Genomic DNA, 26,127 nt, shown 5'->3' with positions numbered 1-26,127 from the left:
AGTTGTGAATTGGCGGTATGCAAATAAAGTTGAATTGACCTGAACTGGTTTTGTTTCTCCTTCAGCCTGCGTCTGTTCCAGAAGTTTGACAATTTTCGGATCCTGGTGTGTGGCGGGGACGGCAGCGTGGGATGGGTCCTGTCAGAGATAGACAAACTCAATCTCCACAAGCAGGTGATCCACGGGACAGGAATGTGTGGCTGATGTGTTTGAACTTAGTCTTGTCTTAACACCCTTGAAGATTCTCACATTATTATCACATATTTCAATACATCTTAATCAAGGTTTTCAATCGTACACAACAGTGAAGTTTAATGAAAATGATATGTTTTTTTTTTTCTCTTTAAAATCAGACATTTGGAAAGGGTTGTGTGCTTTTAAACTGCAGCATGTGACTTCTATAAAACATGTTTTTTACATGTTTGGTAAAATTGTCATTATGTTGTGATGGGATAAGAATTTGAAGGAATTCAAGCTTCTCCACTTCCTTCCTGAGATACCGGACAAAAACAACCAACCAGAGCCAGGAGGCGGGTCTTAGCGCTGTTAATCACTCTCCTGTATACGCTGTTCAACGTGCTAATTAAAGAAAAACAACTTACAACCATTACAGAAAACAGTTTTTCCGCCGTCATTGGTGGCTATGCTAGCTAGCATTAACATTTATTGCTGGCTACATTGTGGTGCACCAGCTGTAGCAGCATAGAGCAAAGGAGGTTGTGAGCAGTTACACTAGGGTGATTGACAGCACTAAGAACCACCTTCTGGCTCTGATTGGTTGTTTTTGACCGGAAGAATTTCTGCAGATCACTGCAGCAGCACAGGAGGGAAGTGGAGGAGATTATTACACACATATTCATCTGTCTCATAACATAATGTCACATCATGACAATCTTAACAAATATGCAAAATATAAGATTTATTTCAAAAGTTACATATTGTAGCTTTAAGTAGAAAACAGGAAGGCTGAATGGAGCAAAGCAACCTTCCTCTGTTTCATTCCTGTTTCATTCCTTCGACCTGTAACCACGTTGGATGTTTGGGAACCTCAATCTGTGAACTCCCAGCAGATGGTTTGTCTTTCCTGCTGGCTGACTTTCATAAAACACAGTCATGTAACCGGAGCAGCGACGTCACCGCGCCGCCCAGTAAACCCCTTTGCCTGCTGCCTTTCAGTGCCAGCTGGGGGTGTTGCCCCTCGGCACCGGCAACGATCTGGCCCGGGTGCTGGGCTGGGGCCCTTCGTGCGACGATGACACCCAACTGCCCCAGATCCTGGAGAAGCTGGAGCGGGCCAGCACCAAGATGCTGGACCGCTGGAGCATCATGACCTACGAGATCAAGATCCCACCCAAACACAGCTGCCCCACCACACCCGAGGGAGCCGACGACTGCCAGGTAGACGTAACGACTGCCGCGCACACTCTGACACAGCAGGACCTTCAGACAGACCGGCGAGCGCCTGACTTATGTTTTTTTTAATGCTGCTTCAATTCAGCTAAGGTTCAGAACAGGAAGAAGAAAAAGAAGAAGAATGATCCCTCTGCAACAGACTGACACTATTCATCCATTTCTTTCTTTTTGCAGTTTCACATTTCAGCGTATGAACACTCAGTGACCACTCACCTCACAAAGATCCTCAACTCAGAGCAGCACTCTGTGGTCATCTCCTCTGCCAAGTAAGTGCTCCACTGTCAGAAGTCAGCCTGTGAACTGGAGCCTTTAATTGGACTGAATGTCAACAGAAAATACATTTTAAGAGCTGCTGCTGCTGCATCAGTAACACCAGGTCTGGAAAGCAAGTTATGGGGAGCACAAGTTTATTTTAATACTGGAAAAACAGTAAATTTGATCAAGTATTTCTGTCTAGTTTTTAGTGCAAATATCCTAGTACTCTTGGAATGAGAGAAAACTTACTTGCAAGTAACTTTTCAGCAAGATATAGACGCTTAATTTAAGAAAAATAATTTCTTAATATTGGTGAATAAGTAGTAGATTCACTGACAAATTATTTCACTTAAAACAAGACAGTTTGCCCTGAAGAATATTCTCCCAGTGGAACTGGTACTTTTTCATCAGCATTAACGAATTATTGTTTTAAATCAGTCTCCTATATCATTCTGTAATGCTATTTGTAAGTTTGTCTTATTCCGAAAATACTGAGACGCGTGCAGTGAAGAAAAATCCAACACAGGCTTATTTAAATAAAATTTGAGGCAATTGGCAATTTAAAATCTGACTGAAAATACTTGGTAAGATTTTGTGTTTTTGCAGAGTGGCAGGCCAAATACAGTAGATTTGATTTTGATTGGGACATCTCTGGCATTATTGCAGCGTCTGCACCTGAAAACAGCAGAGGAATGAAGATTCATTTTTATTTGTGTTCCTCAGGATTCTGTGCGAAACAGTGAAGGATTTTATTGCCAAAGTGGGGAAAGCGTATGAGAAAAGCACAGAGAACCTTGAGGAGTGCGACTCCATGTCTCTCAAAGTAAGTAAAAAAAAAAAAAAGAGAAAAGAATCACCATTTTCCTCTTTAATTTTCTTTAACTAGTCTTTATTTTCTAACTGCCTCCCCCCTCCCATCAGTGTGCCATCCTGAACGAGAAGCTGGACTCCCTCCTGCAGACGCTGAACGCAGAGTCCCAGTCCCTGCCGCCGCTTCCCCACTGCACCCCTCCGATCGTGGAAGAAGAACAAGAGGAGGAGGAAGAGGAGGAAGAAGAGGAGGAGGAGGCCAGCGAGGAGAGCCTGACGGAGCTCAAGGGGAAGCTGGAGGAGGAGGAGACGGAGAAAGGGCGGGGGGGCAGCGGGCCCCCCCAGCAGCTGTTTAAAAGCCGGGACCAGCTGATGCTCAGGGCCAACAGTCTGAAGAAAGCCGTCCGGCAGATCATAGACCAGGCTGTGAGAGGTGCACTTACTTTCTGACGTCTGATGATTTAGGATTCTGCGTGTTTGAAATATTGTTTTATTATTGGAGGCAAACGCTTATAAGAAAACATGAGCGCTGGCAGCTAGCCCTGTCACCATCACCAGTTTTGTCGGACGATAAACTGTCCCAGCAGATATTGCGATAAACGATGATATGGTTGTTTTTGAGATGTAATAAACTGATAGTGGGACGTTTCTCAAGGACCAATAAACTTTTAATTTTGTTCACACTGGACCTGGACAATATTTTAAGTATGCTAAATAAAATACGACAAACAAAAACAAGAAATAAAATGAAAATAAAAAACACTTTGGTTTCCATTGTTCACTCTAAAAGAGTGTATTGGTGAATAAAATCCACATTAAATTAAATATTCAAAAACCCAAAATGTTATAAATCAATGATCAATTAATCAAATCGATGCCAGGACTGTCCTTGCCTCATGATAAACCGCATACGAGACTTCTTCCGTTTTTTTCCTACCCAGTCAGTAAAGGAGATGTGAATACTTTTGCACTGCGTCTATGTGTATTTATTTATTTTTATTATTATTATTATTATTTATTTTCTGGATGTTCAGCGCATCACTCCTCCGCTTTCTCTCTGCAGTGGTGGACGAGCAGAACGCCCACACGGATGACACGGAGCTACCGTCGCCACTGGAGTTCAGGAAGGACAGCGAGGACGAGAACAGGGACAGCGAGAAGGACGAGGACACCAAGGAACTGGAGGCGGTGTCGTGTGAGTGTTTACTCCTTCGCTCTGACCTCTGACATGCCAGGCATCCAGGTTACACTCCGCCTGCAAACCTTCCACTGACCGACTCTGTGTAGATTTAAAACAAAAAAACAAACTTCACTTGTTGCTGAAAGGGACTTTAAATGTCGCCACCTTGTGGATATTCCACTCATCGCAGCGTAGGGATCAGACACACGGCTCATGGAAAAATGTTCTGCTGACGCAAATCATGTTTCCTGTCATAAATAAACTCAGGGATTAGTGCTAAAAGTGAGCGCAGAGGAGCTTCCCTGCTGTGGTATTCCACCTCCTGCTTCAGGCTGAGCTGTTTATCTTCACATCTGCAGTTTTCCACAACAGCCTGTTGACACGGAGAAGTTCTCCGGTGATAAATGAGCCTACCTGACGGCAGGGTAGAGCTGCTGTTTGAAGCTGTCCCCCAAGTCCAGACAGGTTACCATGGAGACCCCCTCCCTTGGACCGACCACAGGACGTTTCAACCTCTGCGGGGCAGAACGCCTTCCTGTTTATCCGAGTCCTGCTTCCTTTCTTCCTCACTTTTTATTACAGTTAGTCGACATGCTGGTAGCACTCGAATGCTCAGCTTCGTGTTGCCACCTTTCCTTTCACTGCATGTTGACTTTTCTGACCTGGAAACACCAGGATCTGAAAACAAGACGACAGTTTTAGGTGTTTAAGTTAGATAAAGTTGCCCTTTCATATCTTTATGTCTTATTTCTTACCTAATGTCTATGGGTGTGTGATATGGGCTTTGAATTTTATCATGATATTCTGAAGTACTACTGCAGTAACAATTAAAGTAACAAATTGTGCTCAATGTTAGCAGTTTTATAAAAACGACCAAGCTGAATTCATTTTTGCTGCGTTAGAAAACATCCAGTTCCAGCTGAAGAAAACAACACTGTCCTTCTGAGAAAAAAACGCTCCTAAACCAGCCTCAGCTTACATTTCTTTGTGATGCTTTACAGTTGAAATCTTCTAAGTTGATTATTTGAGGAGCATGTTCTTCAGTCCGCAGAGACCCCATATCTGAGAGAGAAAGACGGGTTCAGTTTAGCGATAAGGAGCAAAGCAGACAGATGCTCACACATTCACAGTAAGAACAGTCAAAGAGGTGTAAATTGATCTTGTCCAAGAACGATCTCCTATGAAGTATGTCACTGTCAGCTGATAACTATTATCTGTTTTTAGACTAATCGTTCTCACTTAGTAAAAGTAGACATTATGGTTAGTCGTTTAGTTTTGTACGAATTAGCCTGTATTTGGAGGGTTTGTTTTATTCGGCTGCTTCATTACCTGTTATCACAGCGTCAGTATTAGATGAAACAGGCTCTATTTTACACAGTGTGTCGTTTTGAACCCTAGGAACCATTCAGTTCAGTCGAGAAAAGACTGAAGCGTTCCCTGTGTGCTTCTCTGTGTGTTCAGCCGCCCGGAGCCCCTGCTCCCCGACAGAGAGCAGAGTGAGCCGCAGCACCCAGTCGTACGGCCCCTTCACCATCACCCCCTTCACCACCAGCAAGGAGAACCTCCCCGTGCTCAACACACGCATCATCTGCCCTGGTAAACGCACACACACACCTCAACCTGTTGCACCAAAATGTCCCCACTCCGTCAGAAGCCGCAGCCCGGTGCCGTTTCCTGACGGATGCTTTGTGTTTGTGTGCAGGGCTGCGAGCCGGGCTGGCCGCCTCCATCGCCGGAAGCTCCATCATTAGCAAGATGCTGCTGGCTAACATTGACCCGTTCGGCGCGACACCCTTCATCGACCCCGACCTCGACTCGCTGTGAGAGCTGAACTGCCTTCACTTCTCTTTGTCGTTCACATGTCTAGTTGCTCTCTGAAGTCGCGTTTCCATGACAAACATGCGCAAATCTTTGTCTATATTCCGCTAATGTCCAACAAAGAATGTCATTTCGCAATTGCGGTGTTTCTAGCTTGTTCACGTGATAAGACATTCAAAATTATGACAGAGAAATTATGCGACATAATCATGATTTATTAATGGTGCTAGCGCTCATCATCTATCAGCCAATCAGAGGAGACGTCTGCGTTTTCTTCAGGCATTGGAGTGACAAGCCCCACCTACTTGGGAGTGGCGTTTTGGGGAAATAGTTGTCGGCCATTTTACAGAAGAGCTATGGATTCAATATGTTAGAATGACACAACTTTTTATGAGCTGTGATGCTGTGAGAGCTCTGGTGGAGCCAGCAACAACAAACCATCATCTTCCTTCCACTTCCTGTCGTCTCCTTTGTTGTTTCTGCCAGTAGTAACATCCATCTGTTCATTACATTACCCTTGTGAAGCGAAAAAAATGTTTTGTGAAATACATCTATTTCGATACAAGCAAAAAAATTTTTTTACCGAAAACATCAGTTTTCCCCAAAATTGCTGTTTCCATTAAGCGAATAGATTTTTGTTACTTGTGAAATGTTATGGCTAATGGAAACGTAGCCAGTGTCCGTCTTGCTTACAGACGTTTCTTTGTCTCCTTGTGCGGCAGAGATGGCTACATGGAGAAATGCGTCATGAATAACTACTTTGGCATCGGCTTGGACGCCAAGATCTCTCTGGAGTTCAACAACAAGAGAGAGGAGCATCCAGAGAAATGCAGGTGATGCGCCGGGCCGGGCGACACATTGATGTTAGCGATTCATCAAAGTTTTGGGTTTTGAAGATTTCATTTATGGAAAATGTGGATTTTTGTCAAACTTTGACTTTGGACTTTGGACTCAGCTCTATTCTATGACAGAATATAAGAGTGAGGCCACAAATGTTTATTTTTATTTTCATGAACTTACAAGACTTCAGTGACAGTGAGGTAATAAAATCATATGACAATGAAATCAAACTAATACGAGAATAGAGTCTTAATATTACCAGAACAAAGTTGTAATATTTGGACAATGAAACATTCCAATATGAAAAACAACATTACAAAAAGTATCTGCACTTTTTCTCAGCAAAGCAATTTTTTTCTTGGTTCTTCTGGTAAAATTTCTTCTTTCTTCTGCTAATATTATGACTGTGTTCTCGTAATTATGCTGTTGTACATCTCACTGAAGGAGGGACTGAAATAAAAGCCACTTTTTAAAAATATTTTCTCTCATTTGTAATTTCGTTTTTTTTTTTTCAGCTAACCCTGTGGTCTGTTATTTCTGCGGTTCTTTTTCCTGACAGACTAATTTAAATACAAATGTTTTTCCCTGGCCATATCAATAAAACGACTAATGCACCATCCCCAACCCAGGAGTCGTACGAAGAACATGATGTGGTATGGTGTTCTGGGCACCAAAGAGCTGCTGCAAAGAACCTACAAGAACCTGGAGCAAAAAGTGCAGCTGGAGGTGAGGAACCGGTGGCGTTTCAAAATGACTATTGAAAGTGTTTGATGGACGTTGAACTCCAGCATTAGCCGTCATCTGCTGTCACATGACTTGCTGCGTATCTTGGGGTGTTGTAGATCAGGCTGCCATCACTTGGACTCACTCCAAGTGTTCAGCGTACCGCACATGATGACTTTATCAGTGCAAACAAAGCATCTGCATGCCACACAATAAGATTAAGTCATTTTGTTTGATGTCATTCCTGCAACATTTGAGTGTCCCTTGGGTAAATCTCTGCAGTATCACACTAATTCGGCATGTGGGTTGTATAATCGCACGGAGATTTTACAACCCGAAGCTTAAGCTTCGGGTCGCTGCTTAAGCGACCCGAAGCCGAGCTTTACTTTGCCCTGATGTCTTCCAGTGTGACGGTCAGTACATCCCCCTGCCCAGCCTACAGGGGATTGCAGTGTTGAACATCCCCAGCTACGCAGGCGGAACCAACTTCTGGGGCGGCACCAAGGAGGACGATGTGAGTACAGTCACAGTAAAAACCACTCAGTTTTTCCTCCGCTGCCAGCCAATGAATGCCGGCGCAGACGGACGCTGGTTTGACACGACCCTGACGTACTGCAGACCGGACGCTACGTGGGCTGGTTTGTTAAAGTGTCAGATTTCGCTAATGTCCCTGAGGAAGCCCCCGGAGAAGACACACTCACACACTCTGTGCTGTTATGTAAATGTGGTGCTGACGTGTGAGGAGAAAAATTAGTCCACGAAAAGAACAGGTTTCAAAAGTGAAATAAGTAATAATAAAAAATAACTTTCAAAATGAAACTTTGAATAACTTCTCAATCCAAGAATACATTTTAAGAGTAAATTATAATGTGTTTGCAAAAGATGAAACTGCATTGATGCAGTTGCTATATTTCCTTATTTTATTTTTGAATTTTGAATTTCACTTATATTTTTCAACTTTTCAGTTTTATAATGGATTTCTTTTTAAAATACTGTATCGTATTTCATTTTCAGATTTTAATGGTGTTGGTTTTATCTTTATGTATTTCTACCTGTTCATGTTAGTCAGTCACAATATATTGTTTCTGGCAACATAAAGGTTTAGCATTAGCACTGCAGCGCAGCTAGCTGCCAACGTCAGTTAGAAAATGAACTCCAGGAGTCAAGTAGAGAAGAACTGCTTTAGTAAATTTATACCAAAGTTTTACGGTCATTTAGTAAACTCAGGATTATTTTTAGTTTTTGTGTTTCCAGGCATGTTTCATTTAAAAACGTTCAGTTATGAGCTATCAACACTTCGTAGGTAAACTGATTTACCTACTGCTGGTAGGTAAATCAGTTTTTCTGGTGCGTTTTCAGTACATAAATGATCCATCTAAGGTGCCTGAATAAAAATCCACACCTGCCATCTTGAAAAAAACCAAAGTACTTCATCTCTGCAGATTGATTTTGTATTTTTGCTGAGAAACATCTTCAAATGCAACAAAGGCATCTCTCACGTTGTACTGTGATGCTGTGCAGATCTTCTGTGCTCCATCGTTTGACGATAAGATCCTGGAGGTGGTGGCCGTGTTTGGGAGCATGCAGATGGCCGTGTCCAGAGTCATCAAGCTGCAACATCATCGCATAGCCCAGGTGAGCAGCAACACGGACGGCAGCGAGCGAGGGCGACAGTCAGCTTCCTCCCAGCTAACCCGCATCTCTGTCTGAATCAGTGTCGAACGGTGAAGATCACCATCCTGGGAGACGAGGGCGTTCCCATCCAGGTGGACGGCGAGGCCTGGATCCAGCCGCCCGGAGTAATCAAGATCCAGCACAAGAACAGAGCGCAGATGCTCACCAGAGACCGGGTGAGGGAGGCATGCTGGGCTGGGGGATGGGGAGGAGATGGAGACAGGATGACACTGCTAAAAAATAAAAACTCCTGGTTTATTTTCATACCTGATTCAAGTTTTGGTTTTGATCTTTTTTTTTTTTTTTCATTTATTTTCTCAAAAAAAAATTAAAAGTGGCAGAAAATATTTTTAAAAAGTGGATTTTATACTTCAAAAACACAGAATTTTACTAAGTATTTTTTGTCTCGTCTCAAAGGGCTAGACATCTTATCACACTTGAAGTAAGAGAAAACTAACGTACAAGTAACTTTTTTGCAAGATTTAGGAGCTTGTTTTAACTCAATAATGCCTTAATATTCATGAAAAAGTTCTAGTTCCACTGGCACATTTTTTCCATGTTATATAGGTGAAATAATGTGCTCGTGGAACTAGTACTTTTCATCATGATTAAGGAATTATTGACTTAAAACAATCTCCTATTGCTGAAAAATTACTAATGAATTAGTTTTGTCTTATTTCAAGCGTACTACACTATCTACACTAGAAACTACAAAAATACTTGGTAAGAGTTTGGGTTTTTGCAGTATTTCAATAATCCATTCTGTATGACGGAGTAGTTATGAGAATATAGTCATAATATTAGCACAATAATGATGAAAACTTACCAGAAGAACATCTAAAATGTTGGAGCAAAAATCTGTTTAAATTTTATGTTATCTTTCATGTTGGAGTTTTCATAAAATTACTACCTATTAGAGACCTGTTAAGAGTTTATTCTTGTAAGGTAATTTTATTTATATAGCACATTTTCAGCAACTTGCAATTTGTAGTACTTCAATTTTATTATCATGACTTTGTTCTTGTAACATAATGAACTTAGCCTGACTCTTATATTTTGTCATGACCTGAAAGTCCAAATAAATATAAATGGTAAAAAAAACAACAACTTGTAAACAAGATGGCCTCCCTGGTCTTGCTGACATCACTCTGAACTATGGGAATCCAAGGAGTGCTTTGAAGAAAAAGGAAAATCCAGATTTCCCAAAACTTAAATCTTCAAAAACCAAAAAATGTATTTAAAGCTAGTATTGGTTTTATTGCAGCTCTAACTTATCCTGAACCTTCTCAAACTGTTTCCTGCAGGCGTTTGAGAACACGCTGAAGTCATGGGAGGACAAACTGAAGTACGACAAGCCCCCGCTGCGGCCTCACCTCTACCCGCAGCAGTCTGTGGATCTGGCCACAGAGGAGGAGAACGCCCTGATGCAGATGTGCGCCCGGGCGGCCGAAGAGCTCATCACAAGGTAGGAACACTTGATCCAGAATGTCGGGTCCGAGTCCATTAGCCGTGGCTGCAGTCCTGTAAGCGTTCTCTCCATGTGGCTGCAGGATATGCGAAGCCGCCAAAACCAACGGGCTTTTGGAGCAGGAGCTGGCTCACGCTGTTAACGCCGCGTCTCACGCCATCAACAAAATGCACCCCAAGTTCCCAGAGGTAAGCAGCTACTAACACAGCCAGGACAGCACATTACTACAGTCTGTTTAAAGCAGCACATTTAAAGCTGCACTATGTAACTTTGATTAAAAACATTTATTTTACGTATTTGTAAAAAATACAGAAAAAGACAGAAAATGTTACTCAGTATTTTTGTCTGGTTTCCAATGTAAATATCTTTGTACATTTGAAATAAGATAAAACTAACTTACAAGTAATTTTTCAGCTAAATACAGGAGCTTGTTTTGAATCAATAGTTCCTTAAGGTTGATTTAAAAAAAAAGGTACCAGTTCCACTGGCAGATTATTTAACTTGCAACAGGAAGCGTGTCTTGTTGCTCGTGTTCAGGATGTTTAATGAGCCGCTCATTGCGTGACGTGAGCCTCACTACCGGTTGTGTTCCTTCTCCAGAGTCTGACTAGGAACACTGCTATCGAGGTGGCGAGCACCGTCAAGGCGCTGCACAACGAGACTGAGTCCCTTCTGTTGGGACGAGTCTCTCTGGTTAGTTCTGGAATTGATTCTCTTCTCTATATATATATATATATATATATATATATATATATATATTATCTTTTGGTTTGACCAAAATTCCTGGTTTTATTGCTTTGTTTTTTGTTTTTTTAAATGAGTTGACTTTTCTTGCTTCTGGCAGCAACTGGACCCGCCTGAGGAGGAGCAGCTGTCCAGTGCTTTGCAGAGCCTGGATGTTGAACTGGGCAAACTGGGAGAAATCCCCTGGCTGTACCACATACTGCAGCCCAACGACGAGGAGGTAAGCAGCCTCTGTCAGCAGCTCCTGCTTCTCACAGCAGAGACAGGTGTGCTCATGTACACAGATGTAAACAAAAGACGATGTAACAAACAGAGTAGGGAAGTAGGTGAACCCTTTGTCTAAAAATTTACCATTTCAATCCATACGCAACATGTAAATCCAAACAGAAATTGAAGTTTATCTCACTCTTTAGTTATAAGGGTCAACATATAAGTGGTAGAAACTGTTCTTATGTTGCAAAAACAGCCAACCTCTTAAAAACTGAAAATATACCTCTGTAGAAGAGATAAAAAAATATTAATCAGCAAAGACTGATCCTAGAGCCATTAAAAACATGTTTTAGGGTTTTTTTAAAAGATATTTTTTGCTTTTATGTTTTTACTGTTAAAAATTAGCCTTTTATTGAAACTAGTGGAAAAAAAGAAACAACATCTAAAAAAACATGGAACTGGCCTCTTTGCGCTCGGAGCAATTACAGTTTCCATTTATGCCAGCAGGTGGCGTAGCCTACATATACGCATGAAGTACTTAGTGTAGCAAAAGAAATGCAGCTGAAGTTACTGTAACTTTCTAGCTCAGGGATCCATCTTAACCCAGTTTATGTGAGTCTGGTCCTTAAGTCTTGGTCAGTGTCAGTCTGACACCTTGAGGTAACAGCGACACATTACAACTCGGTTCTAATAAAAACAGAACCAGGCAGTCAGAATGTGAACTCTTTTTAGGTAACAATTAGCTAAAATAAGCTAACGATTAGTTTAGTAATTGATTGCTCTATTCATTATTCTGGCAGGTAATATGTAAAAAAAATGACATATTCTGCACATTTTTCTTTTGACCACTAAAGCCTATTTGCAAAACAAATAAGTCAATTCCTTTTTAAGAAAGAAAATAAACATTTTATTTCCTAAGATGCAATCACAGCATTCCTTAAGTGAACACTTAACCATTTATAACAAAGAATTCATCTGACAAATGGCTTCTCTGTGTCTATATACTCAAGATTATTAAATTAGTTGATTATTTCAATAGTCAATTCATCAATTGATTAATCGTTTCAGCCCCCAGTATTGTTTACGTTTGTGTCCAGCAGTAACGACTGGAATGCTCGAAAACTGCTGGACATCCCTAACATTTAGTTTTTCTCTAAAACTAATGTACCGTATTTTCCGCACTATAAGGCGCACCTAAGAACCTTCAATTTCCTCAAAAGCCGACAGTGCGCCTTATAATCCGGTGCGCCTTATACAGTATATGGACCAATATTGAGCCACAACAGGTCTAGCAACTACGGTAAGCAGCCGCCGATTTCATTTTCGCCCGTAGAAGAAAAAGCGTGCTGTGCATGCTGGGATAGTTGTCAGAACGCTGGTTTGTTAATAAAGTTTGACTGACCTATCTACCAACCTGATAATCGGGTCGTCTGCAGGTAATTTAGCACCACGTTCTCCACCAACATGCTGTGCGCGAACAGAGAAGGGTGACCATCGTCCGGCCACGCCCCGACCCAGTCGTGGAAGGCTCTCCTCGCCGACTGGAGTCGGACTGTTTTGTTGATATTCCGTTTAGTGCAGCTCCATCTAGTGGATGCATAACGTAACTCCAGCCTCTACTGTAGGGTCTATTCTATGCGCCTTATATATGAAAAAAGTTTTAAAATAGGCCATTCATTGAAGGTGCGCCTTATAGTGCGGAAAGAACGGTACCTTTGCAGGTTATTTTGCTTTTAAAATGTAACGTTTCAGCTTTGACTTTCTGATTAGTTCAAGCCACTCCCTTCATAAATCACAAGATATGTAACTGTAATTTAAAAAAAAGAAAAAAACGTATTTGTCAAAATGAAGTTTTTGACAAAGATTTTGACAAAGATCAACATTTGGTAGATCATGATTGATTTTCCAAAAGCAATAAAAAGATAAGACATCAAAGTGGCGTGAATACTTTTTATAGTCACTAGCTGCGTTTCCATTGACCAAATAATTGTGGCAATTGGACTTTAGAAAACAAACACAGCAATTACAAAAAGGCTCCATTTTATCGGTAAAACGTTTTTGCACTAGGATGAGGCGGCTTTTCAGCTGTATCAAAATTAGTATGTTTCGCAAAACTGCAATGGCAACACTTTTTCGCATCACACAAGTCATGTGATCAACCACCTGATGTTACTACTGGCAGAAAAAGACAAAGAAGAAGAAGACATGAAGTGGCAGGAGGACGGCGGCGCAGCATGTTTTGTAACATCTTATCACGTGAACAATCTTATTCACGTGTGACTGTGATTGCATTTCTTATTCAACAGAAACACTGCAATTGCAAAATTTAGTTTTTTCGACATTAGCATAATATCGTTGATGTTTTGCTCAATGGCCGCAGCTAGTGTACGCTGCGGCCATTGATTGGCAAAAGGCTGCATCGGGCCCCATAAAGACAATGTTTTACGGTGCATCCCGCCCCTCCCCATCTAATTCACAAAGTGTTCCCACGGTTTTGCTGCTAGTCTTGCTAAAATGTAGCATTGCTCCAGAGAACAAGAGAGTTGAGTAGCTAAATGAAAGGCTATAGGTTGACTGTGCTTATGTACCAGGACCCCTCTCTGGGTTACGGCAAGAGGAACAGTCGCAGCAGCGTGTTCCGCATAGTGCCCAAGTTCAAGAAGGAGAAGGCCGCCAAGAAGACGAGCCCTCAGTCAGGTAGGGGCGCTCGCACCGTCACCTCTCTGAGCAGACACACGTACCCACAGCTGCTCAGGAAGGGTCAAAGGTCAATTAGCCCGAAGCGTAACGTGGTGCCTCGGAGGCCGCGTTGCTTCCTTTAGATAAGGACGTGCATGAAGTCGACACGTAGAGGTGGAAATGCTTGGTGACACAAACGGCGTGTGGTTGAGGTGTTACATCCCGAACCATCAACCTGCACCCCCACCCCTTCATTCATGCTCCCGTCCGGGTTTGTGGAAGAGCGGAGGTGATCCGGTTGTAGCTCGTCAGGCTGAACCGGTTGTCCAGACGGGTAGGGGGGGGGAGGGTCTTCCTGTCACCGCAGGCTGAACTTCCTGCAGACCTCTAAGGCTTCTGCCTCCTCTCTCCTCTCTCCTCCTCCATCTTCTGTGTCCCAACCCCAGTTGATGCTAAGCCTGTCACAATAATCAATAAATCAGTGAATCTCATGATGAACTAAGAAACATTTGCATGGTTCAGCATTTTTCTCTTTTCTCTCTCTCTTTCTACCAAACACTGGATGACTGAAGTCTTCAGTCTGGTACTTTGGTCTCAATTTGTCCCTTTTTTCTTTTTCTTTTAATCAGTTTAATTTGCAAAGACCTGAGCGTCCATTTTGTTTGTTCCTTTTAGTTGTTTTCTTTATTTATTTTGAATATTCAAAATGTCTCCCAGTTCAGTGTTAAATGTTTGTTAGCAGGTGAACTTGCATTATTATGGCATTATGACTATATTACTTGAAAATGGTCTCAAGACAGCAATATTCTCGTTTATCACAATAACTACTGGGACAATTTGTTATTGTGGCAGGCCTAGTTAAAGCATGACCCCCTCCCCCAGCCCTCCTTCATCTGCACTCACCCCAAACTCTCACCTGAAACAGGTTGCATCCTTCTTACCACCTATCAGCCTCTTCATCCTTTCCCTGCCAATCCGCCGCCACTGCATTTCTCTCCATCCTTCCTCTCTTCCTCACCTGTAATTTACCAGTTTGAGCCCATCTGAGCTTTTCTGTGTGTGTGTGTGTGTGTGTGCTTGTTTGTGACGCCATCGCCATGTGTGTGTGTGTGTGAGAGAGAAAGATCCTGGGTGAAATGAGTCAGAGATTCAGGTGAAGTGGTACCTGTGAGGCGCTCTGAGCTCCTCTCTGCTCTGCTTTGTGTGTGTGTGTGCGTGTGTGTGTGTGTGCGTGTGTGTGTGTGTGCGGGTGCGGGTGTGTGTGTGAGTAGTGGAGAGGTGGGGCACAGAGGAGGTGGGCGTCTGGCTGGAACAGCTGAGTCTCGGGGAGTACAGAGACACCTTCATACGGCACGACATCCGAGGCTCAGAGCTGCTGCACCTGGAGAGGAGGGACCTAAAGGTAATCACACACACACACACACTGGTGTTTACAGCTCGTAGTGAGTCCGACAATCAGTTCTTCCTGTCTCCTGTTGGTGTGTTGCTTCTCTATGGCTCTGTGGCCTGTCCCATGTCTCCCTGCTGCATCGCTCTGCTTGGCTTCCACTGTCTGGTGTTGCTCGGTGATTAAGACCTGCTAACCCACTAACACTGTGTTTACTGACCAGGAGGGAAGCAGAAGACGCTGGGGGGGCGGGAGGGGATTCAAGCCTAGCTTGAGCGACTTGTTGAAGACCACAATCTGATGACCTGTGATGTTTTAAAGGGGCAGCATTGTGTAAAATCATCTTTTTTGAGCTTCACATCGTGTAATAATGTTTTTCGCTCATCAACAACGTACCTGGAGTGTTGCCTTGACTCTTTCATGGATGTCTGAGAAATCCTTCATGGCAACAATTCAGCTGTGCAAAAACGCCTGGTTGGACCGAGCAGCTCCTCCTAAAACACAAAGACGTATATCAGATTTAGCATGAACTGATAATATAAGGGTGATTCTGTTAAATATCTGACAGCCAGATGACTGTTTTGTGCTTTTGACCCATTCATATTTTTGTTTATTTACAGGTTTATTGTGTTTTAGGTCTCTGACTCTAATTGCTTCACTGCACTGAATGAAAAATGTCTTATAGGATTTTTGTTTTTGCTCTACTTCTGTTCAAATTCTTTAGTGTACAAACTAAATTATAATTCATACTCTAAAATGTTTTTGTATTGTTATCTTGTGTATAAAGAACTGAGTTTCTCTCTTTAGTCTGGTCTGTGATCAGTCCTGCTTGACAAACCTTAAAAACACACAAAAAACAAAACTAATGCTTTCAAGTTTGGATAAAAACAGGGGGAAAGAGATTATTTCATATCCAACTTTTAAATACATGTGCTTTTGAATAAAACCCGGCATCAGTCTAAGATGTGATCTCGCTTTCTGCTTCTTTACTGGTTCTTCAGTGAACCAGTAAAGAAGCAGCACCAGGACTGAAACCCAATCAGTCGTCCTGTCACGGTTAACTTTTCCTTTTTAGGGAAGTTGGTTTTGTGTCTGAGAAATAATAAACTGATGTTCATTGTTTCTCGTGTTTATTGTTTTAAAATGATGCTGCCACATATTATGAGTGTTTATGTAGTTAAAAAAGTCAAGTTAAAAATGTACAAAAATTTTTTCTTCAAATCTACTGCAATGGACAATTTTGAGTCTAGAAACCTTGGCATGTTCTATCCTAAAATGAGTTGGGATCAAGAAAAGCACTCACTCCTAGGTTGTACTTTCTAGTTCATGAAATGTGTCAATAGCTGCGTTTCTATTATGAATGAACACAAAACTTTGTCAATGTTCCGCTAATGTAAAAAAAACAACAAAAAAAAACACACAATTTCAGAATTGCTGTGTTTTCATTAAATAAGAAACGTGATCAAAATCACACGCAAATCAGTTTGTTCACGCAGTAAATCATTAAGAAACAGGTCGTCTTTATCTTTTCCACCGGTGGTAACACCCAGCTGTTGGCCATGTGACTCGTGTGATGCGAGAAAGTGTTTCCACTGCACTTGTGAGAAAAACCACCACATCCAATCGCAAAAACGTACTTTTTTTTTTTTTATTGGCATGTTTCCATTAAGCTAATTTTTGGAATTCCTATTTTTCAACGTTATGGTCCAAGGAAACGCAGTCATTGTTGCAGAACAGGTCTTCCTTTGTTCTATAGCGGTAGTGTTTTGCTCAATTGCAAATAGGAGCCATAGAAATCCCCAACAGCTCCTCATACTAGCTTGTGTTTGGTCACAGTGCTTGACTTCTTCTGTTTTGTCTCCCTGTTGGATCTCAGGATCTGGGGATATCGAAAGTGGGTCATATGAAGAGAATCCTCCAGGGAACTAAGGAGCTGGCCAAGGTCTCCATGGTCGACCTTTAACCTGGGAGCAATAACTGCCAGAGAGGGGGAAGCCACACATTCCCCCCTAACGTGGGAGTTTGGGAGCACCGTAGGCAGAGAGAGAGAGAGAGGAGATGGGTATTCAAGTGGAGCCGGCTTTAACCGCTCCGCCGTGAGCGCCTTCGTGACGGTGGACGGGACCAGGACGTGCGAGTGTGCCTGTGTGCGCGTGTGTGTGCGTGTTCGTGCTGCGGTGCCAACATGACAGTCCAGAAAGCTGAGGAAAGTTCAAAATGGAAGTCAAGAATCTTCATAGCAACAACAAAAAAAGAAGCCATTTCAAAGTTAATAACCACTCATAGCACACTATCAGGTATGCAAGAATCCATATTAATAACTAGTTGTCTGATGAACTAGTAGCATAACTAAGACTTCCATGAGTTTGGGGTTCACTTTGAGTTGGAGTTGAACGTGAACTGCAGATGAATCTTGAGCATTAAAGCAACCCTCGGGATTTCTGCCGAAGCAGAACAACAAACATCTCCATCTGCTGTCGGGGCGCGGTCGCATGCTACGCTTGCTAAACTTTTAAGTATCTTTAACTGCATGATTAGTGTCTTGATTTTTTTGGTGTGCAAGATAACACTTGAAGAAGTTTTACATGTCTTATTAAGTATTACGATGCCATTTGTTACTACTGAAACCAAGATGGTGTGCTTATTTTTTTTTTCTTCTCTCGCTCGATTTTATTTATTTTTGCTAGCATGACTATGACGTGTCAAAGATTTCTGTCAAGTGCCATACTTTGGGTCATTTGTTGTAAAACGTGCTTTAGGGCGGTCATCATAGAAAAATGAACGACGAGGTAGGAATCGGTGGAGTTGTTGTCTGTGGATGTGAAAACAGAACCAAAGTGAATGTTGGAGGAAAACCTGACGGTTTTGTTTCGAGGACCGCGAGGCGTCTCACTTCCACTCAGACAGTTTCCAAGGAGACGCTGCTGGTCAGGGGCCAGACAAATATATTATAGTATTGCTCAGTTTTTATTTTTGTTTGTTTTTTTGTTAGGAATACCTAAAAAGGCACTTTTCACATCTTGCTTTATGCAAGTGCAAATCCTCATATCATTACATTGATTAAAAACAACAACAAAAAATCACCTCAACTTTGTATCTTTTGGCAGTTTTAACTAATGCAAGATAGCAATTAGGTAACAAGTTTTGAATATGTAACGAAGCAGTTGATCTTCTATTTCCACGTTGATAGAAACTTTTTCCTATTAGTTTCTTTAAGGTCGATGGCATTACAGGGTATATTTCTAGATGTGATGCTAGGTTTGTACATACTTATGCACTGTACATACGGTAAACAAGTGGATGCAAACAATGTTTGTAAGTGTTGTAGCCTTATGCATTTTGTAGTTTTGCTGACTTGGCATGCATTCGTGAAGAACTCCCCCTTTTGGACAGAGTGTAAAACACCTTAAACAGTCGTGCATTGCTGATTTTGTTCTGCTCTCCTGTACATGTTAACTTTGTTGTATTCTAATGATGGTGCAATATCTGATCTCTTGTTTTGTTTCTCTCTCTTAAACTTTGCAAAATGATCTCTATCTGTTTGGGGGGGGGCATCTAAAACTTGTGTTTTTATTTCTGTTTATGGTTTTTGGTTTCTATATTTTTAGTCTGGGACAATTTTTAAAGTTCGACCCCACAGCTGTTTCTTACATGCTCCAGACTTCTTCCAGTGGTTGATTTGTTTGTAGATTCGCTCCTCTGTGCTTCCAAGATGATACTCTAATAAGACTGTCTGTGAATGGATTGACTAGGCAGACGTGACTGTTGTGTTATCATGTATCATAATGTTTGTTTGTGCATTTGTGTGCACAGACAGTTAGTAGCCTGACATGCAAGCAGTTGTATAAGTTCAGCTGCAAAACAATCCGTATTTTTGCCTTTTTTTTTTTTTTGGCTTAAAAAACGAATCAATATTTTGCAGGTTATGATACCCTGTTAGATTTGCACATTCAAATGTATTCGTCCCTATAAGACATTATGAGAGAACAGAGGAAGACAGGCGATAAAGCTTTTTTCATTTCTTCCAATGCAACGTGACATTTGATAACTGAGGCTAGGGATTAATAGTTGGTCATTTTAGCTTTGCAGTAGCTGCGTTTCCATTACAAATGTGCGCAAAACTTTGTTGGTGTTTCGCTGAAGTGAAGTCGCAGTTGCGGTGTTTCCTCTAAATAAGACACAATTAAAATCCCACCTGAATAACTGTTCACGTCATTAAGAAACCATTCTGCACCATCATCCTCCTGCCACTTCCTGTCATCTTCTTTGTCATTTCCACCAGTAGTAACATCTGGTTGTTGATCACATGACTCGTGTGATGTGAAAAAAGTGTTTCCATTGCGGTTTCATGAAATACACTAATTTCAATACGGCGGCGTAACCACCTCATCCTAGCTCAAAACCTTTTCTTTTAGAAAAACTTGAGTTTTTTCAAAATTGTAGTGTTTCTATTAATTGAATTTATTTTTTCTATCCCAGTATGATCAATGGAAACGTAGCTATTGTATCCCTTTCAGTTGATATTACGCTAATAGTGTCTTACAGTGCAATTCATACCACTTGGTGCCACAACCTTCAATGTACTTCAGGTGAGTTGACAGCAACTCACCTGCATGGCTTTCAGTTGTTTCTGATAAGTGTGGCACGCATCACTATTTTGCCTTCTTGGAGAACCACTTTTGGTGACCTAAAGATTCAAAATCTTGCAAATTCCTCTTGTCAAAACAACTCGAACTCTGTCAAATTGGATGGAGAAACTTTTTAAGCCTCCAATTTTTAAATCTTGGATTTATATGTGGACTTTAGCTAGGCCGTTTTAACACATGGATTTACCTAGATCTAAGCATTGTCACCTTGGATGTGTCTTCTGACAGTCTCACCTCTCAAGTCTTTTGCAGTTATTTCCCGTCTCGATCTCATCAACTATGGCTAGTTTCTCTTTCCCTGCTGATGAAAACATCGCCAATCCATGATGCTGCCACCACCATGTTTCATGGGGTTTGTGTTTTCAGGTTTGTGTATATCGTTAGTTTTCAACACGTATATGCCAAACAGCTCTGAGCAGTTTGTTAAAGTTTTTACTCTCAGCTTACTTTTGTGGGAAATTGGTTGCATGTTGTTGTATTTAGAGGCATCAGACTAAAAACGGGTGAGTAAAAATGCAAGCAAACACTTTCTAAATTTTTATTCATATAAAAAAAAAACTGCTAAAAAAACAATCATTTTAATTTTCTTTGCACTCTGCAGTTATGTGCTACTGAGTGTTGGTTTGCCACATAAAATCTTATTAAAAGGCATTGAAGTTTGTGGCAGAAAAATAATTAATCATGTATGAATTGTTTTGTAAAGTACTTTCTGCATTTAATGTAGGTAGGTGCAAAACAAAACAAACCGGTTCAACTTCTCTTGTTTTGAGGGACCGCAAGCCCCCAAAAGGTGACTGGATGCATCGTCGTGTGTAATCTGTAACATCCCACAAGGGGGCGATCTAACACACGTCAACTCCCAAAAGCAGGCAGCTGAAGCTCTCGACAGTTTCTTACAGCGACAATCAGTTCGGTTGACTGTGGAGCTCCTCACTGATTTGAACACAAAATCGAGCCAGATTTAATCTTTAAAGACATAAATATGTGTCTTATTTTCTTATCTTGCTGCCAAAGATATTTGTTTTATGAGAACTGACATCCCATTGCAGTGTTAGTCCTTGATGAGGGATCATTTATAGCCTCTCTACGCCCCGTCGCCGTTTTAGACCAGAGTTCTCCTCTTTAATATTTAACATGCTGGGTTTCCCACTGGTCTGTAAATAATGCTGCAAACTGCCTGTTTTTTGTTTTTTTTACCAAAACCAACTGAACCCACGCGGATCTGTAAAAGACAATTGAACACATCGTCGACTTTTTTTTTTGGAGGGGGGGAGAGGGGTTGTGTGATTGTGTGTTTTTAAGTGACGGGAGAAAAGAAAAGTGAGTTTCATTTGTTTACATTACGTTTACAATGGCACAAGTTTCCTTTGTAAGACTATATATGTAGCTACAGACAATATTTGCATATTTATTGCCTAAGGTTTAATGATATAATGTGTATTGTGTTTTCACAGTTGGAATATAATGTTACAGTTCTCACCTCTATTACTTATCTGGATGATTTTGGTAAAGTAGTTGATAATTTCTATGACTACTATAAGTGACTGTTTTCTGTGCCTTTTTATGGTTAGAATGCATGGTTACCTATTTATTACAATTTGGAGTCACTGAGATGTGTATTTTTGTATTCGGAATAAATAAATGATTCAGCCCTTGTTGTACATTTTAAGGTGCCTTGAATCAGGCCACCTGTTCATATCTCTCTTCTTCAATAAAACCAAATACATATGCAGTGTGTTTCCGTCTCCTACTGGTGTGACACCAGGACAATAATTAACGGGTTTTTTATTATTATTATTATTATTATTATTATTGAGGGCCGTGCAGAGACCACTAAAGGGGCAGGTGCTCAAAAAAAAAAAAGGCACATCTATACGCATTTTAGGACGGAATATTAACAAAGCCATTCAGCTTTCAGAGTTTAATAAACAATGATAAATTACAAAATTGTGAGAAATATAATCAAAGCTAAGGAACATCTCTATATAGAGCATAACACTATGCATATAGTGGACTGTAATCTATAAAATAGCTGCCTGTTTGCTACACTTGCAGTGGAGATGAAGACGGTCCATTCAGGAAAGCAGAGCTGCATCAAACTTTAATGTGGAACTGCAGAAAAAATTCAATTGTTAATGCATGCCACCATTAGAAAAGCCTACTGAGTTTTGCTTAAAAAAAAACTCTTAAAAATTAAAATCACACATTTTTGTCTCATGAAGTGAAACAATAATTTGCAAAACAAACTTATTTGCGCATGTCAGAAATCTTTTCTTGCTATTCTAAGTTTTTGTTTGTGACTCAAAGTTTTGCTTGTGATTCTCACATGAGTCGTGGGCAGGGCCTAAAATAATAACAAAATATTTCTGATGTGTGCAAATAAAAGCTTATGTTTGGCAAATAACTTTTTAAGTTCACAAGACAAAAATGAGTTATTTAATTTAAAAAAAAAAGTTTTTTTAAACAAAACTTTTTGTTTTCTAAAAAGAAATCATTACAATTCCAAAATTTTTGATTATAATTTTATTGTATTTAACTTCATCTGTGAACCAGACCCTAAACTTAAAGTCTGGGTTGAGTTTTTTCCCCTTAATTAATGACATTTTTATTACATACATTATGTCTATCTTGGTAATTCAGGGTGAGTTATTTTTAATTCTAAATTAATATCCTTGTTGGACTTTTATTTAAGTGTTATTCTCCTTCAAGATACATTTACCTAACGCCAGAATAAATGAAATGTACATTATGCAGTAAAGCAAATTAGAAGATTGGACATATATCCATTATGGAGATGATAGAATTTGGACAGGTGATGTGGCCCTTATTGCATAAGCGATACTGAAGAATGACTGATATCATTATAGATACAGGGAAGAAGCTTTTAGTTATCTTGCTTTGCTAGCAAAGTCGTTAGCTAGCAGCTAGCTAATAGCACATCAACAACAGCCTAATGTCTGTATGAAAAAAATACTCAATCGATAGATAAGAACAGTTTCTCCTCACCTGGCTGTCTCCTCCCGCTCAGTAGTTCTTCAGAGAAAGGCAGACGCAGAGGCCTGTCAGTGTCTGTTGTATTTCACTACCTCTCTACTTAAATATACTCCGAGCTGAAGCAGAAACGTTTTCCGTCATCTGACAAGTAGCAAGTCTACTCCACTTTATTCACCAAAAACAATTTTTTTTAATTCACCAAAAACTGTTCTGTAATCTGGAACATTCACTACATTGAGCTCCAGTTAGCCGCCTTATCTCACTGTGCGAGAGGCAATAGGGTATATGCCACGGACTTCCGTTTAAGCACTTCCGCATTTTTTTTTGCCACATAGAATGGTTCCGGTGCACAAGCAACAGTATGTTAACAATGGCTCCTCAGTCACTGCAGGACTATTAATGATGCTTATATAATTATTCAGACGTCCTGAAAAGCTCCAACAACAACAAAGGATTTAAGCTGGATGTGTCAAACTTCACAATAACTTTGATGGTAAGTTAATAAATCATTTGTATTCACCATAATGCCTCATATGTGTGACGTAGCTAACAGGGACAAGCTTACAAAGGTGCGACCCATGACAGAGAAAGCCCTGTCCCCTCTGAGCTTCCTTCTTGATCTCGGTACCTTCAAGAGCAGCTGATCTGCTGACCTGAGAGACCGGTAGGGTATGTAGGGGTGAAGAAGCTCAGAGAGGTAAGCCGGGGCAAGATTATGCAATGATTTAAAAACAAACATAAGAATTTTAAAATGAATCCTAAAATATACAGGCAGCCAGTGAAGTGAGGCCAGGATAGGGGTCACATGCTCCCTCTTTCGAGTTTCTGTTAAAAGTCGTACAGCAGCATTCTGAACCAGCTACAGACGTGAGAGCAGCGACTGACTGACTCCCAGATAAAGGGAGTTACAATAATCCAATCAAGTCGAAATAAAAGCGTGGATCAATGTTTCAAAATGCTGCCTGGAAAGAAAAGATTTCACTGATGCCAATCGCCTTAAATGATAAAAGCTGGACTTAACCTCGGCTCTGATTTGGCTGTCCAATTTAAAATCACTGTCCACCTTAAAACCAAGATCTGTAATAACAGGTTTAAAATATACCTCCAAGGGTCCCAGGTCAACAGAAGAGGACTCACAGGAGCCTCTGGGTCCAAACACCATCACCTCTGTTTTCCTTTCATTAAAATTTTAAAAAGTTCAAGGCCAACCAAGCTTTAATATCATCTAGACATGCCAGGAGATGTTTGATGGAATGGACATCCTTCTGCTTCAGCAGGGGCAAATAAATCTGACAATCATCAGTATAGCAATGAAATGAAATCCCATGTTTCCTAAGGATAGAACCCAGAGGCAATAAATAAAGAGAGAAAACCAGTGGGCCCAGAATTGAGCCCTGTGGGACACCATAAGGCTTATTATGTTGTACAAAAAAACCCCAACAAAAAAAACAAATAATTTTAGTATATGTTATTATGTGTCAGAAGAGGGCTTAGGAAATAATAATACAAAAAACAAAAAAAAATTTTACCAAAAGGGCACTTGGGGGCAAGGAGCAAAAGGGGCAGGTGCTCAAGCACCCCTTGCCCCCCTCTGCATGTGCCTGTTATCATTGTTATTATACTAGCAGGTTATGCTCTAGATGTTGCTGATATCAGCAGCTTTAAAGATACAGTCCACTGGGCTGTACTCTTTTTTTTTTTTTTAAACAAATGTAATCTGACAATTAAAACACAGGTAGATGACACTGTATGGATTAACATTGCATCACAAAGTTTTTAAAAAGTATGCTTAAGAAAAAAAAACACCATGTTCTGCTTTGTTTGTATTTGAGTTGATGACATCACAAGAGGTACAAAACTGGAGCTGATCATTATTGGACTCTGTCGTCTTGACAATTCAATCGATCAATTTTGACGCCTTTCAGATGTGGACCAATCATTTTTAGTGAAATGGTCTTAGCCCCGCCCACTAAGATAATTGGCAAAGCTGAGAAAATGTTTAGATTATTAGCATAATGTAAAAGAAGATCAACTTGAGCTTTGCGTCATGTTATAATGTTACTCCCTCGACTTACCTGAAGCGTTGCTTTGATTCCCTATTTCATGTCTGAGAAATCATTTAATCTCAAAAGAACTCTGATCAGTTGCCTGTTACTTTACGCTGTGCAATCAGAATCATTAGATTAAATCTTTCTTTAGGTCCCAGTGTTAGCTCTTGACAAACATGTCTTTTTTTTTCTTCTTCTAATTTCCAAGAAGCTAAAACCCAGCACAGAATCTGTTGAAGTTTTAAATATTTTCAGTGTCGATGTGCCGACGATAAGCAAAAGTTTCCATAAAATGTGGTTTTGGGAGGGGTGTGTGGACGGGGGAGGGGAAAGGGGTAGGGTATATTTCCAAGGTAAATTAAAAACAGACTTCATCACTGTGACAATACAACTGGAAACAAGTTTGTGAGTTTGTGAAGGTAGGCACAAGCCTCTCTGAATTTAAAAAAAAAAAAACATCAGGACAAAACAAAGCAAAAAATAAATAAAAAATCCTCTGGTGCCAGTATGTCAAATACATCAAATATTCAGCTAAATATTTGTAGTTTAGGTCTCTGTCTTGTGAGTCTCTTGGCTGCTTCTTTCTCTCACCTTCACCATGTCTTGGTTTGCAGTTGCACCAAGCTTTCATTCTCAAACGATTAATCAGTTCTCTGGGACATGATATTGATCTATAACCTATAACCCTACTTTAAACTCCTGCGCCTGTGCTAAACAGTGGAATCGTTCCCCGACCGCCCATCAAAGTCAGCGGCTCCTGTCAGCGCTGCTGTTTAGTTTTCTAACTCTTCTGAGGTTATTAAAAAAACAGCTAGATGTATAATGACATTCAATCACGTATACCTATCCAGGCTATCCTTTTTCAGAATTTTATTTCTGAAAAAAGAAGAAAAATCTTGAAACTCTCCTTTCCTTCTTTATTCCATTTATGCTCTATCCACTTAACATCCCAATAAAATACATTGGCATTTCTGGTTAAAACTAAGTGTGAGGATGTTTAAGGGGTGTGAATAATTTTGTCAGTCACTGCACAGAAAGAGTGGGAAAAACCTGAGTGTGGAGTTTGGTAGGATTATCCACTACATGTGGATGCTTACATCATCACTGTGTGACTTGTGTGCAGTCAGAGTACATGAATTGTCACACACTAAGTAGCAGAGAAAATGTTAGCCGATTTTGAGACTGAAGTAAAATATGCAGCAAACGTTTAAGCCACCCTTAATATATTCGATATTCTA

At 40.6% G+C, this 26,127-nt stretch overlaps 1 protein-coding gene across 12 annotated transcripts in view; it reads left to right on the top strand.

Moving 5' to 3' along the window:
- dgkh (diacylglycerol kinase, eta) overlaps window positions 1-21,579 on the top strand; it is a 65,519-nt gene extending 43,940 nt beyond the window's left edge. For 7 of the 12 annotated variants that reach the window (XM_081599003.1, XM_081599008.1, XM_081599000.1 and 4 more), the window contains 20 exons: window positions 66-174; window positions 1,177-1,398; window positions 1,588-1,679; window positions 2,392-2,491; window positions 2,590-2,911; window positions 3,542-3,673; window positions 5,120-5,254; window positions 5,361-5,478; window positions 6,199-6,309; window positions 6,946-7,042; window positions 7,446-7,553; window positions 8,561-8,674; window positions 8,755-8,889; window positions 10,018-10,178; window positions 10,264-10,369; window positions 10,782-10,874; window positions 11,026-11,145; window positions 13,727-13,832; window positions 15,086-15,216; window positions 17,078-21,579. In XM_081599003.1, coding sequence (XP_081455129.1) covers window positions 66-174; window positions 1,177-1,398; window positions 1,588-1,679; window positions 2,392-2,491; window positions 2,590-2,911; window positions 3,542-3,673; window positions 5,120-5,254; window positions 5,361-5,478; window positions 6,199-6,309; window positions 6,946-7,042; window positions 7,446-7,553; window positions 8,561-8,674; window positions 8,755-8,889; window positions 10,018-10,178; window positions 10,264-10,369; window positions 10,782-10,874; window positions 11,026-11,145; window positions 13,727-13,832; window positions 15,086-15,216; window positions 17,078-17,164 — 2,599 coding nt within the window. In that variant the 3' untranslated portion in view covers window positions 17,165-21,579. Of the gene's footprint in view, window positions 1-65; window positions 175-1,176; window positions 1,399-1,587; window positions 1,680-2,391; window positions 2,492-2,589; window positions 2,912-3,541; window positions 3,674-5,119; window positions 5,255-5,360; window positions 5,479-6,198; window positions 6,310-6,945; window positions 7,043-7,445; window positions 7,554-8,560; window positions 8,675-8,754; window positions 8,890-10,017; window positions 10,179-10,263; window positions 10,370-10,781; window positions 10,875-11,025; window positions 11,146-13,704; window positions 13,833-15,085; window positions 15,217-17,077 lie in introns of all 12 variants that reach the window. The other 5 variants (XM_081599032.1, XM_081599010.1, XM_081599001.1 and 2 more) reach the window with 4 other exon arrangements.
- Window positions 21,580-26,127: the final 4,548 nt, after the last annotated feature.

Source organism: Poecilia reticulata, chromosome 2, assembly GCF_904066995.2.
Source record: "Poecilia reticulata chromosome 2, P_reticulata-male-v2, whole genome shotgun sequence".
NCBI classification, from domain to species: domain Eukaryota; kingdom Metazoa; phylum Chordata; class Actinopteri; order Cyprinodontiformes; family Poeciliidae; genus Poecilia; species Poecilia reticulata.
This window is presented reverse-complemented; position numbering and strand designations above follow the sequence as displayed.